The sequence below is a fragment of the Trichechus manatus genome, unplaced genomic scaffold (assembly GCF_000243295.1).
Source record: "Trichechus manatus latirostris isolate Lorelei unplaced genomic scaffold, TriManLat1.0 scaffold00001, whole genome shotgun sequence".
Classification (NCBI taxonomy): Eukaryota; Metazoa; Chordata; class Mammalia; order Sirenia; family Trichechidae; genus Trichechus; species Trichechus manatus.
This window is the reverse complement of record NW_004443937.1, coordinates 17,249,632-17,265,112: the sequence shown is the minus strand read 5'-3', so window position 1 is coordinate 17,265,112 and position 15,481 is coordinate 17,249,632. Positions and strand designations below refer to the sequence as shown.

Sequence of the window (15,481 nt, the reverse complement as noted above, 5' to 3'; positions counted from 1 at the left end):
AGAAAAGGAGGGTAAGAATGGATGCACAACTCAAGGAATGTAATCAGTGTCATTGAATTGTACATATAGAAACTGCTGAAATGGTGTACATTTTGCTGTGTATATTCTCAACAAAAAGTAAAATTAAAAAAAAGCAGGTATGAGACTAATTAGCCAATACAGTTATTAGATCCTTTTTGAATCCTGATTGAAACAGTAAAATTATTAAAAAAAAAATACATTTCAACTTATAAGACAACTCAAAATCTGAACACTAGATATTTGACAATATTAAGAAATTACTGTTCATTTTACTAGGTGCGATAATGGTATTGTGGTTACTTTCTTTAAAGTCTTTGTTTTTGAGAAATACATTCTGAAATATCTACTGATAAAAAAGCAGTTATTGTAATTCATTTCAGTATAACTTGGGAAGGGGAAATGATAGGGCTGTAGATGAATCTGAATCCCTGGGAGGTATAAACAGTTAAACACTCGGCTGCAAACTGAAGGGCTGGTGGTTCAAGTTGACCCAGTGGAACCTCAGAAGAGAATCTACTTCCAAAAAATCCGCCACTGAAATCCCTATGGAGCTTAGTTCTACTGTGACACACATGGAGTCATCATGAGTTGGAATCAACTCAACAGCAACTGTTTTTTTTTTTTTAAAAACAGATAAATCAGGATTAGCCTAACGGGGCCACACAGGAGGATCATCATACCACTTTTAAAAATATGTATTATTGTACATTTGGAATTTTCCATAATAAAAGTTAAGAAAAAACAATGAAAAACCTACTCTATAACCTCCAGAATGACTAAAATTAAAGACTGACAATACCAAGAGTTGTGAGGATGTAGAACAGGAAAGTTCATACACTGCTGGTGGGAGGAGAAACTGTTTAAATACAGCATGGCATTATCTACTAAAGGTGAACATGTGTATATCTGATGGTCCTGCAATTCAACTCACAGGTATAGACACAATGGAAATGCATGCATGTATGCACTGAGACAGACAACAGAGTACTGTTCATAATTGTAGTTCACGATTGGTCATCATAGCAGCATTGTTCATAATTGCCAAACACTGGAAAAAATTCCAATGTCTATCAACAGTAGAAGAGATAACTAAATTGTGGTGTACTCATACAATAGAATACCATATAGTATAGCTACAACCACAATATGGAAGAATCTCACAAACATAATATTGCGGGAAAGAAGGCAGACAAGGAATATATACTGCATGACTGCATTTATTTAAAGCTGAAACACAGGCATAACTAAACTATAATGTTAGCAATCAAGACAATGGTTTTAACTCTAGGATGGTGACTGGAGAGGACATAAAGCGTACTTCTGGGTTATTGGCAATATTCCCTTCTTGAGTAGGTCCTGGCTTCATGGGTTTTCACTTTATGATAATCCATCAGGCTCTACATTTATGCTCTGTGGACTTTTCTGTATCTATGCATAAAATCAGCAAGTTGATTTATAAAGAAACACTTAAGTAAATAATAATGCTAGCAGGAGTGACAGAGGAAAAACATTGAGAGCTAAAGTTTAGGAAACGCTGATCTAAACCTCTGTGAGAGTCTAGTCAGTCATGGTTTCAACCTTTAAAACATCTCAGAAGCTTTTAAAATTCCTCATGCCAGGGCTGGACCCCAGACCATTTACATCCCAATCTCTAGGGTTGGGACCGTGCCATCATTATTATTTTAAAGCTCCCAGATGATAACAATGTACTGCCACAGTTGAGAACAATTCATATAAAGAATGAAAGAAGAACTCTGTTCTACTCACAAGTACAGAGACATAAGCATATTCTGATGGCAGGAAGCCCTGTATGGCTTTCGTGTCCTCACCATTAAACTCTGTTCTGATAGGGGAATATGCTAATGGCACAGAGAAATGCTGCCAACAGTGTCATGCACTCTCAGTCACTTTCCACTTTAAATGTGGTCATTATCTTATCATTGAGTTAGTTGCCTTCTTTACCCAGAAATCCAATCAGTACAAAGACTCTCTCTGATATTAAAGTTAAAGAAAAGTTTTACTGTACTTGCATTCAATCTGATAGCTTATAAATGGAAGTTCTGGAACAGCCCCAAAGGAGAGGACACATTTCATTTTTGCATTACCAAATACTTACTTCCTAGACATCCAGACAAAAAACTTTCCAAACAACATGAATGTATCAGAACATTGTGACAAACGTGGAAAATTCTGTACTTTTAAGATGAACTTTGATTTTTTAAAATCAAACCTTTTATATTCCATAGAGACAAACTCCTTCAAATGAAATGCTTACTTATATTTACTATTAGACAACTGTGACATTAAATTCCCCGAGTGGAGGAAGAAAGGCATTCCCGTCTCTCACTAGTCCCCATATTTGTTTAGAAGTTGCTCTGTGCTGACAAGCAGGCAGGGGATGTGGGTGACGGACAATGAAACCGGCTGTTAGCCAGGAAAGGGGCTGAGCTGGCGCTATCTCTGGCAACGACAACACAAATGACACAGGTTTCATCTGCTGGCTCAGGTTTCTAAATCCCTGACAGGGACCTTCATCACTACAAGGAAATAGCACAGACTCCTTGCTTTTTATTTCTGGTCAGTTTACTGCTTCCTCCCCACCCCCTCTGCCAACTTCACAGGAATTCAAAGGCTGAGGAAGATGGGCAGGGTTCCTTTTTGAAGGGAGTCAATGGCCTGCCTTTTTAGTTTATGGTAGGATCAAGAAATTTTCTCTTCACCTTGCTGCCATCAAAGGAATTGCACTCCCCCTTCTCTCAAAAAATGGCAAATCACAAAACAGATGCCAAGGAAATTTCTCTCTATTGCTTTAAAGCATTTAAGTTACATTTAAGCAACCCAACACATGCCCGCCTATGAAGACCAGAATTGTCAGATTTTTACCTATGTCAGGAAAACAGTTTTTAAATAAATAACAATACATTTTAAAAGTACTGTGGTGAAATGAGCTCCTTTATGCGGCCTTTTAAGGAGCCCTGGTGGCACAGAGGTTAAGCGCTCAGCTGCTAATCAAAAGGTTGGCGGTTCGAACTCACCAGCCGCTTTACAGGAGAAAGATGTGGCAGTCTGCTTCTATAAAGATTTACAGCATTAGAAACCGTAGGAGGTAGTGCTACTCTGTCCTGTGGGTCACTATGAGTCAGAATCGACTCGACAGCAATGGGTTTGGTTGGTTTGGATATGGCCTTTTGTCTGGGTTCTTTGGAAAAATAATGTTTTCTCCTAAGTCCTGAGGAGTTACCTTTGTCCTAATATTCTACCCTACAGGGTTTGTCACTTTTGTCCAGGTTGATTGACATTTCCTGGGTAAACTGTACACAACTTGGTTTGATACTTTTCATCTGGTCCTGGGCTACGGCCTGCCCTGTGATTGGTATGCACCTTGTAGGGACTGGTCAATTACTTAAGCAAATGAAGGGACTCTAGCCTACTATGGAAAAGAAATGCTTGTGGCCTAACAAGAGGGGATTGGTCAGTCCTTGGCCCCGGGGGGACAGCTATGCCTTTAAATTGACGGAACTGGCTTATATATGCAGCCAACCCCACAGAGATTGACAGGCAGAAGCAGAATGAAGAAAGAAGAGAGAAGAAGCAGAGAGTGAGGAGGCAAGGAACCTCCTAAGAGCTATAACACGGGTCAAGAGCTATAGCACTAAAAACAGCAAGAAGCCCAGAAGGGGCCCTTCAGCAGAGCCAGAAATGACAGGGCCGGAAGGGGCCCTGTAGCAGAGTCGGTGGTGATGGCAGAAACCTGCTGCTAGGAATGCTGCTAAGAGAGCTCAACAAAACTGCTCCACTGGCTATGAGCTGGGTCCGTTAGCAGTGGAGACGATGACAGCAGGAAGGCGAAGGCAGAGAGGCCTGTCCTTAGGGGGCTGAGAGGAGGTCTGCATGGCTAAGTGGGGTGTGCATGGCAGAGAGAAGGGCTCACTTGCTTGCATGGCCAAGAGGAGCTGAGAGAGCTGTCCTGCACTGAAGAAGACAGGGATGTGCTCTCCTCTGGGAGAGCCTCCCAGACTTTGCCTGCATGCTTCCTGATTCTGATCCTGAGTTGTACCCTGTTACTTACTTAACAAATCACTTAACTGTAAGTATGGTCTGTGAGTTCTGTGAGACCACTGCAATGAATTATCGAACCTAGCAGAGAAGTACAGAGTACTATGGGGAGGTCAGCTGGTGTGAGAATTGGTAAAAAGGTTGAAGAGTGGAGGTATGTCTGACCTCCACCTCAGAGGAATCAGCTTTGGGCTGATCCTGGTCATTATCCTCCCTGAAGTTAGACGAGGTCTGACGCCATCGTTTTACTAGTACCCAGAAATCTGAACCAGTTGTAACATCTTACTGTTTACCTCATTAATTAATGAGTTAAATAAAATCTTTGGCACATGCTCATTAAATTAGAAAAAAAGGACTCAAAGATTTTAAGCCCTGAAGAGGGTCCTATGAGCCATTTCCACTTTTTATTCCAGTTACAGTGTAAAAACTAAAGCAATGAACTCCATATAACATGGACTGAATCTTACAAGTATGATTCAGTTTAGATAAAGTTAAAAAGGGTAAAATTAAACCACACTGTTGAGGGACATACACGTGGGTGGTACAACTAAAGAAAAGCAAGGTTATGATTATCATACAAGTCATTACCACACAATTACCACACACCGTGGGGACCACTTGAGGGAGGAAGTGGTTGTGATTAGGGAGGGGCACATGAGTGACTTCGGGGTGCTGGCCCTATTCTGTTCCTTGATCCGAGTGGTGGTTACATGAGCATTTACTGAATGATTAATCATTAAACTATAGAAATGTTTTACATATTTTTCTGTATGTATGGTTCCATTTAAAAGAGGCACAAAAAAAATCGCCAATGTTTAATGATAAAAAATATTTCCAGTATGGGAAATCAGGGGTGGAAAGGAAGAATGTGCTGTCACAGTATAGGGAGAGTAATTAGGGTCACATAACAATGTATGTATAAATTTTTGTATGAAAGACTAACTTGAATTGTAAACTTTCACTTAAAGTACAATTAAAAAAAAAAATTTCCAGTAAGAAATATTTTATAGTTTTAAAAAGTCCATATTTAAAGTAACACAAAATGTAGCCTACTGACACAGCTCACAATCTCTCTGGCTTAGAACAAGATCACAAACTCCAATGCTTACAGGGACCTGGCAGGAAATAAAACAGCAGATGAGTCTCATGGCAAGCTAGAGTGCAAGCCATTCTGAGAAGGACTGCACTTGCTTAGCTTCCACCAGCCACTCCCGTGTGGGAATGCAGGCTTCTTTCTAGATGCCAGAAATAAAGACTTTATATGTCATCTCCCAATTTCTAAATGCTGGCAACTAATTCAAAATTTATAAAAAACACTGTGCAAACCAAGCAAAATATTATCTATTAGCCACACTCAGACTGAGAGCTTCCTTTCTTCTTAGCTAAAGACTTCTGTTTTCTACCTGCTTCCAAGTCTACTCTCTTCCCTCATTTATTCAGCAAAAACTTCTGAGCACCCACTATGCGCTCGGAACTGGAGATATGAAGCTAAACACTGCCCACTGTATCCCCAGTAGACATTTACTAAACACCCAACCTGCTCCTTCCCACACTTTCCCATCTCTGAAAATGGTAAAAACCTGGGAAACATCCTTGACCTTTCACGAAATCCTGTCAGCTCTACCATCCAAATATATCCTGAATCCAACCACTTCCCATCACCTCACCACTACCACCCTAGCCCTAGCCATTATCTCCGGCCCTAACTCCTAACTGTCCTCCCTACTCCTACCTTCACTCTCTTTACAGGCCACTCTCCACACCCTAGCCAGGGTGATTCTTTTAAAACCTAAATTAGAGTCTACTGACACCTTGCATAAAACTCTCCGATGGCTTGTCTCTCCACTTAGTGAAAGCCCTAACCATGGCCTGTAGCCTTACACGGTCCTACCCTTAAAACTAGATTTTAGCAGTCTTGAGGAAAGGAATCCGGGCTAAGCAAATCTATTCTTTCTTAAACTTCCATCATTTCCTCAATGTTTTCTAGTGATCTGTCTTCCTAGGAATACTTACCTTGGTTTGAGAACCAAAGAGATTATAAATTGGTACAGGTACTGTGAAAATCAGTTTCGGCAAAAACAAAAAAAGCGTTCATTACCATGACTCAGTGATCTGTCTCTTGGTCATCCACCCTAAAGGGACACTTGCGCATGCGAATGAAAGACATGCATGACGGTGTCCACGACAGCCTTGTTCTTATGAGCAAAAAATGGAAAATAATCTAAAGTCCAAAAAAAAGGAAATAGCTTCCTAAACTATTATGCAACAGTTAAAAGGAATGAAGAAGTTATTTCTTTAAGAAGATCTGAGGGGAACTGAGATATGCCCAGAGGTAGAGCAGCAATAAATTGGGTTAGGAGGCTGGCCCAGGAGACCAAGTTGGCAAGAGACAAAAATTCTGGAGGGAGGCCATTTTCTCCTCACTTCTTCAGAGCATAGGCTCTGGAATCAAACAGCTGTAGGTTCAAATTGCAGCTCTGCTACTTACTAGCTGAGTCACTGTAAACAAGTTACCTAACTTTCTAAGACTGTCTACCAATGCAAAATGCAGCTTGATAGTAACTTCCTCTTGAGGGAGTTAAGGGCCTTAACAAACGTAGGGGCCTGTCACATAGCAGGCACTCAATACACAGTAGTTCCAGACCCTATCAGGCTGCTACCAAAGACCTCAAAGTTCTGCTAGTCCCCCTGCAGTCTTATAGGCCCTAATTCTTCAGGGCTTTCACTAAGCAGAAAGACAAGCCATTGGACAGTTTTATGCAAGGCGTCAGTAGACTCTAATTTAGGTTTTAAAAGAATCACTCTGGCTAGGGTGCGGAGAGCGGGCTGTAAGGACAGTGAGGATAGGAGTAAGGAGGCCAGGTAGGAATTAGGGCCATCCGAGAGTGGGGGTATTCTGGCAGCACTGTACACAATGCTGTCCGCTTGAGTTCAAAACCTTTTAGTGGAAGATCCCTGGCTGGTACAAATGGTTTGCACTCAGCTGGTAACCAAAAGGTTGGCAGTTTAAACCCACCCAGTGGCACCATGGAAGAAACAGGCCTGGCAATCTGCTTCTGTAAAGATTACAGCCAAGAAAACGCTATGGAGCAGTTCTAGTCGGTAACATGTAGGGTCTCCAAGGTCATAAACCAATAACAAAAACAAAATCAACAATTAAGCCTTTTCAGTGGACTAAACCCAAATCCGCTACCTATCCTTTAAAACAGAGTAGAATTGCCCCATAGGATTTCCAAGGCTGTAATCTTTATGGAGGCAGACCGCACGTCTTTCTCCTGTGGAGTAGCTGGTAGGTTTGAACCACCAACCTTTCATTTAGGAGCCAAGCTCTTAACCACTGTGCCACCAGGGCTCCTTCAGTGGACAGTCATCTCTAAATGCATTAATAAGCTGCCAGGAAAATATAACTTGTTTGAAAAGTCACTTTATAGCCACATCTAGTTTGTTATTTGAAGAACCGCCGCCCCATAGCTGGGGTCCACGTTTGCTCTGATTGCTAAAGTAATTCAATCAGAAAAGTTGGGTTTTGTTTTTTCCCAAACATAATGCTAATGGTACCAAAAGAAAAATAACAGTGTAACAAACCCAAGTCATAAAGACATTTTCACAATGAACAGGCTTCAGCGCCTAGGCCCATAGACATGACACTCACCGATGGCCCTGCGGAAGTTCTCCATCAGCACTTCCGTCTTCTTGATCTCTGTAGAGTAAACTTCACTCCCCACCATTGGGCAGAAAGGGACCTTACTACCCAGCTCCTGGGCAATAGCAAGAGCCAGAGCTGTCTACAGAAAAAAACAATGGAAATGGATTTGTTTTACATTCTTGAAAATCTGATGATTCAGAAGCATTTGTAAAACTATTAAAAAATTGTTTACTAGGAATGACTAACTCTAGTCCTTTTAGTTTTAACATCATTTGGCATGTTTCACGTAATAAATGTTTGATGACTTCTGTGGACACAGTCAATTTATAACATAAATGACATTTTTAATCATCCTCATAATTACACTACCTATCATTCGTTGAGACTCACCTAGTGCCGGGCCCAACTCTAAATGCTTCGTATGATCCTCACGCTCATCCTATAAAGCAGAACTATTGCTCTCTCCATTGTACAAATGAGAAAACTGAGACACAGTACCATAATTAGTAAAAGGCAGAGAGGAGATTTTAAACTTCAGCAGAAACGTTCCAGACATCATGTTCCCATTATAATTAGAATAGTCTTCCAAAACTGCTCCCTCAATATCCAAAAAGGGTGATGACCTAATTGCTCAGAACAACACTACTGGATCTATGAGATACTGCTTTTTGTTTTTGCCAATACAGGAAAACACCAATCTACAACCCATAAAAAATCAAAAATGAAGGAATGAATTACTTGATTTTCCTTTTTTGTTGAGCAATCCGAAAATAGTGAAGAATGATATATTAGATAGGACCATGAAGCTATGAGCTGGTCTTAACAAGTCACAGTTGAGCATGTCCTACAGTAAACTACAAACTGATTTTTGTTACGATAACTACAGCTGGCAGATGCTTAAAAGAAACCAAAGACTTAACAGATGTATGGTCAAACATCAAGTATGAAAAACAAATGTTTTAAAGGTGGGACAAGACTGGGAAATGCCATGACCTTTTAATGCCACTTTCATCTTTGCTTAACTCTGAAACAAGAGGGTGAGTAAGGTCAGTTCCCAAGGTGTATGGGCTAAGGAAAAAAGCAAAGGGCAGGAAAAAAACAAGCTTGCTACTAAAGAATAACAGTGAAACTCTGGAGACAGTGTTTTGTTTTGAATAATATTTTATTGTGATTTTGGAGAAAATTTACACAGTAAATTGTTTCCATTTGACAATTTCTTTACAAACTGTTCAGTGACACTAGTTACATTTTTCACAAAGTGTCAACGTTCTCTTAAATTGTGTTCTGGTTGATCCCTTTCTAGTACTCTAATTTCCCTGCCCCTTTATCTTCTCATCTGTTTTAGAGTAATATTGACCTTTTGGTTTCATATAGATGGTTTTTTTAGTAGAGCACTGTCTGAAAACCAAACCCACTACCATCAAATCGATTCCAACTCATAGCGACCGTATGTGACAGAGCATAAGTGCCCTATAGGGTTTCTAAGGCTGTAAATCTTTATGGAAGCAGACTGCCACATCTTTCTCCTGCAGAGCGGCTTGTTTGAACTGCTGACCTTTCAGTTAGTAGCTGAGCACTTTAACCACCGTGCCACCAGGGCTCCTAGAGCACCGTACTCACGGGTAATATCCTTTACTTTGCGTGTGCCACGCTGTTATTTCACTAAAAGGTGATCTCGGGATACTTTCAGTTGAAGATTTAAAGAGTATCTCAGGGTGATAGTCTCAGGGAGTCCTCTGGTCTCAACTGGTCCAGTAAAGTCTGGACTTCTTAAGAATATGACTTCTGTTCTGCATTTTTCTCCCTTTCTATCAGGGTCCATCTATTGCGGCCCTGATCAGAATGGTTGGTAGCGGTAGCTGGGCACCATCTAGTTCTTCTGGTCTCAGAGCGAATGAGGCTTTAGCTTGCGTAGGCTATTAGCTCTGTAGATGAGTTCCTTCTCTGAGACTTTGGTTTCCTTCTTACTCTTTTGCTCCTGATGAGTAGAGACCAATAGATGTATCTTAGATGGCTGCTTGCAAGCTTTTAAGACTCCAAACACTACTCATTTCAGTAGGATGGAGAACATGAAGTTTGTAAACTATATTATGCCAACTGACTGAGTAGTGGAGACAGTGTTTTAATATTGACCCAGTAAAAGTTCCTCTTAGATTTTCTTTTCAATGCTCTTTTGTTCACAGTTTTGAGACAGCAGAATCTGCTAAAGAATCAGCATATAGCAATAGCGCAAACACCACTGGCCTAAGGAGAGGAAACTGGGTTTTAGTCACTAATTTTCAGTGTGACACTGGGCACACATCAAATCTTGGACGCCAGATTTCTTCAAATGAAATTATTGAATTAGATCACAAGTAGCAAGGTGGTTGTCCACAGACTTATTTGTGTCAGTCTGTGTAGTCTCATATGTGCTTTTAGCCTAAATTTGTTGCCAGTTTTTAAATACTGGGAAATTTCACATAAAATTCCAGCTATTATTCAGCTTCTCTTGAAAAACCAGAAGACTGGCCACAACAGGCCCTAATGACCACATAATAGCAGCTGCCTCTGCCAGTGAGGGCAGGTGTGCTACCCAGTCCCCATAGTCCTCACTACTCTGTGTGCCTCAGCCACTGCACTCATTTGTGTTGCCTGTTGGATCAGGCATCTGAGTGTGTGACCCATAGGCTTATAACTATAAAACTGTTATTGTCTGGTATTCTAAGAGCAACAGCGAAATCTCTGGAAAAGATAGGTCAAAATGAGAGGAGCAGGCCTCTAACACCAGGACTCCCATCTGGGAGCCACAGGCTGGCTACTCTCGTTTTCTATCCTAATTCAGCTACCTCCCTAGTCACTCCTCTTTCTCTTCCCTATATCACTACAGGTCCCAATTTCCCACATTTAATTGTGAACTTTGAAGATAGGGACCATATCTGATTCAGTGACATCCTCCCCTTCCTCTACTTAATATAGAAGAGATGATCAATATACTTCTATTAAAATATGATAAATAATTTAAGTTTGTATTTTACAGATTAAGAACCTGAAACTCAGAAGTTACCAATTCACACAAGGTCAAACAGCAAGAAGCAGAGCCAGAATGCAAACTCACATCTCCAAAGCCTGCTCAACCACCAAGTGAGTGCCAAGTGGCACAAAAAAAAATATATCGTTGCTAAAAGAAGGTTTGCGGAGATCTACTCTATTTCAATCTCATCTGAACATCTCCTTTTTCTAAAACTCAAACCTAAAGCCCCATTATTAACAGTGTGATGTCCTCATGAGAGGGACATTCATAGGAACCATGGATTTATGACTCTAAAATAAGCACAGTATTTCTGCCTGTCATTCAGTTAAGCTTCCTAAACTTTGGGGCCCATCAGCGCACTATAAAGCAGAAGGGTTACTACATGCCTTCATACAACTCAAAAGGGACTGGACAAACTTGTTAAGTATTGAGAACTTCTCATATCTCCTGGGAGGAAAATATACAATATTACAAAGGGAATGAAGGATTATGCTTCTAGCAATATGGTACACTAGAGCCATTGAAAATCCCTCCTCTTACAAAACACCTAGAAATGCTGGATAAAATGGAACACTCACCCTTCAAAACACAGAGTTGCATATATCCACACAGTGGAATACTACACAGCAGTGAGAATGAACAAACAACTAACACAACAACATGGATAACCCTCACAAACATAATGCTGAGTGAAAGAAGCCATATACGAGAGTACATCCCATATGATTCCATTTATATAAAGCTCAAAAATAGGCAAAACCATCAACAGTCCTAATTCAGAATACTGGTTATTTTGGGGAGAAGTGGGCAATGACTGAAGTATAATCTGCGTGCCGATTACACGGGTTCAGCAAGCTATACACTCATGATTTGTGCACTTTTCTGTATAAATCTTACACTTTAATAAAAAGAGAAAGTAAAGGAAACCCCTAAGGGTTCAAAATAAAGAGGAAGCTGAAATCCACAGCAGTAATCTACTATTGCCTTAAAAGTCCGGAGGGTGTTTGTGGGTGCCAGAAATCCCTGTAAGGCGACGTGTTAAGACAGAAGCCTCTGAATAAAAACTGGATCCTTGAAAGGCCACCCAACAGTAGACAAGGAGGGCCATAAAAAAACTACCCGGGGTACAAAGCATGCACCTGTCAGTCTTGGTGCTGGGTGAGAAAAAAGGTCTCCCCAGACATGGTCTCACAGAGATTTAGGGTTGGATTTTATAAAACAGAAAAAAAAGCAAATGTCACAAAGCAAAATTCACATCAAGGGTCCTGGGGTGGTAGCCCAGCAGGGCTCGTCACAAATCTCGGAAGACACTCAGCCCTGACATCAGGAAATGATGGAGCCTCTCAGATTTGATCAGCCAAACACCAGTTCAGAAGCACATACAGAATACAAATAAACGTTAGGAAAAAAAAAACTGTTTCGTGAACAAGGAATAAGAGGCTATCAAAAAATGGCCAGATTCTAAAAAAAAAGGAACTTTAGAGGAGGATGTTTCCTCTTTTAAAAAATGCAAGCTAATAAATGTAGAAGAAATTACAGAATTAGAAAGTCACCGTTTTGCAACCACCAATGTGATAACTGATAAGGTAATGATCACCAATCAATGCTACAACCATAGGTTAAAAGGTTATTGGGAAACAGGATAGTCACGATATTTCAAAACTGTCACTTCTCAGAACTTATTAATTATAAAGGGGAAATGTTCCCTTCATGACGGAACTTAGCATCATCAATAAGGGAAAAAACTGACATTATTTGCCTCCAGCTATGATACAACAGAAACATCACCTATGCAGTATCCTTGCTGAATGTTCCACATTTCACAAGGAAACAAACAGACAAATCCAGACTGTAGGACATTCTACAAAACAGCTGGCCTGGACTATTCAAAAATGTCAATGCCATAAAACAAAACAAAACTATGCTGGAGGGCATAACTGTTCTAGATTAAAAGAGATTAAAAAGACACAACAATGAAATGCAATGTTTGATCTTTGATTATATCCTAAATTTAAAATATATATATATAAAAGCTAAAATATATTACTAAAATAACCTGTAGAAATTTAACATAAAATATGGATTAGATAATACCATTTCAACATTAAACTTATTGGGTATGATGATGGTATTCTGGTCATGTAGGAGGATGTCCCTGCAACTTACTTTCTAATGGGTCAGAAATAAAATAGAAAAAAAGCAAACGTCATAAAATATTTATAACTGGTGAATCTAGGTGTAGGTATAGTGGGGCTCATCCTACTATTCTTTCAAGTCTTTTGTAGTTTTCAAATTTTTCAAAATATAAAGGAGGAAAAAAATGGATTGGATTAAACAGCAACTTAATCATAGCTTCAGAGACAACAAATAGACTGGAACAGAGACCTGAAGAAATTACCCAGAATGCACCAGAGAATCGAAAGAAAGAAAATATAAGAGAGAGACTGAAAGACAAGGATGACTACATGATAAGTTCTAAGCCAGAGTTTCTCAACCTAAGCACTATTGACATTTTGGGCTGGAGAATTCTTTGTTGTGGGAGCTGTCTGTGCATTATAGAATATTTAGCACCATCCTTGCTCTCTGACAACTAGACACCAGTGGCATCTCCTCCTTCCTCCCAGCCCCCTCTGCCTCAGCATTGTGACAACCAAAAATGTCTCCAAACCAAAAAAAACAGGCAATAGGGAAAGGCAATAGCTGAAGGGATAAAGGCCGAGAACTTTCCAGAACTGATTAAAACCTGTTGCCATCAAGTTGATTCCGACTCATAACGACCCTACAGGACAGAACAGAGCTGCCCCATAGGGTTTCCAAGGAGCAGATGGTGGATTCAAACTGCTGACCTTTTGGTTAGCAGCCTGAGCTCTTAGCCACTACGATGCCAGGGCTCCTAAAAAACATCTCTAGACATTACCAAATGTCCTCTGGGGGAACAAGTTGAGAATCACTGCAATCTAACCACATCTAACTGGAGTTCCAGAGAGAGAGACAGCAAAGAGAATAGGGAAAGGCAATAGCTGAAGAGATAAAGGCTGACAACTTTCCAGGATCGATTAAAACCCATTGCTGTCGAGCTGATTCCGACTCACAGCAACCCTACAGAACAGAGTAGAACTGCCCAATAGGGTTTCCAAGGCTGTAAATCATTATGGAAGCACATTGACACATCTTTCTCCTGCAGAGCCCCTGGTGGGTTCGAACCGCCAACCTTTCAGTTAGCAGCCAAACACTTTAACTACTGTGCCACCAGAACTGATTAGAGACATAAATATTCAGATTCAGGAAGCACAGTTAATATCAAACAGGATAAATAAAAATAAGTCCATTCCTTGAAACATTATAGTGAAACCACTGAACACCAAAACAAAAAATATCTCAAAAACATAAAAAAGAAAAATCCCTCACAATTAAGACTTCTCAACAGTAATACCATCTCACTCCAAAAAGGCTAGCATTAATCCAAAAAACACAAAATAATAAATGCTGGACAGGTTGTGGAGAGACTGGAACACTTACACACTGTTGGTGTGAAAGTAAAATGGTACAACCACTTTGGAAATCGACTTGGTGCTTCCTTCAAAAGCTAGAAATAGAAGTACCACATGATCCAGCAATCCTGCTCCTTGGAATATATCCTAGAGAAATTAAGAGCTGTCACACAAACAGATATATGCACACCCATGTTCACTGCAGCACTATTCACAATAGCAAACAGATGGAAACAACCTAGGTGTCCATCAACAGATGAATGGATAAACAAATTATGGTATATTCGCACAGTGGAATACTATGCAACAATAAAGAACAACAATGAAGCTGTGAAACATAACGTGGAGGAATCTGGAGGGCATTATGCTGAGTGAATTTAGTCAGTCACAGAAGGACAAATATTGCATAAGACCACTATTATAAGAACTCAAGAAAAGGTTTAAACACAGAAGAAAACATTCTTTGATGATTACGAGGTTGGGGAGGGAAGGTGAGAGTTATTCACTAACTAGACAGTAGACAAGAATTATCTTAGGTGAAGGGAAGGACAGCACACACTATGGGGGAAGTCAGCACAACTGGACTAAACCAAAGCTAAGAAGTTTCCTGAATACAATCAAACACTTCGAGGGACAGAGTAGCAGGGGCAGGGGTTTGGGAACCTTGCTTTTGGGGGACATCTGGGTCAACTCGCATAATAAAGTTTATTAAGAAAATGTTCTGCATCCTACTTTGGTGAGTGGCATCTGGGGTCTTAAAAGCTAGCAAGCAGCTATCTAAGATGCATCAATTGGTCCCAACTACCTGGAGTAAAGGAGAATGAACAACACCAAAGACACAAGGAAAGTCTTGGCCCAAGAGACAGAAAAGGCCACATAGACCAGAGACTTCACCAGCCTGAGACCAGAAGAATTAGATGGAGACCAGAAAAACTAGATGATGCCCGGCTACCACCAATTACCACCCTGACAGGGAACACAACAGATAAAAGTCCCTGATGGAGCAGCACAAAGGTAGGGTGCAGAACTCACATTCTAGTAAAATGATACTCATTAAGAGTGTGCTTCTTAGCTCAGGTAGACACATGAGACTAAATGGGCAGCTTCTGTCTGGAGGTGAGATGAGAAGGTAGAGAGGGTTAGAAGCTGGTTGAATGGACAGGGGAAATAGGGGTGGAAAGGAGTGTGCTGTCACAGTATGGGGAGAGCAGTTAGGGTCACATAACAATGTATGTATAAATTTTTGTATGAGAGACT

General features: G+C 40.4%; 1 protein-coding gene across 1 annotated transcript in view; it reads right to left on the bottom strand.

Moving 5' to 3' along the window:
* RUVBL1 (RuvB like AAA ATPase 1) overlaps positions 1 to 15,481 on the bottom strand; it is a 51,319-nt gene that overhangs the window by 29,488 nt on the left and 6,350 nt on the right. Inside the window, exon 3 of the mRNA XM_004368397.2 lies at positions 7,730 to 7,862. Within this exon, the coding sequence (XP_004368454.1) occupies positions 7,730 to 7,862 (133 nt within the window). The remainder of the gene's footprint in view (positions 1 to 7,729; positions 7,863 to 15,481) is intronic.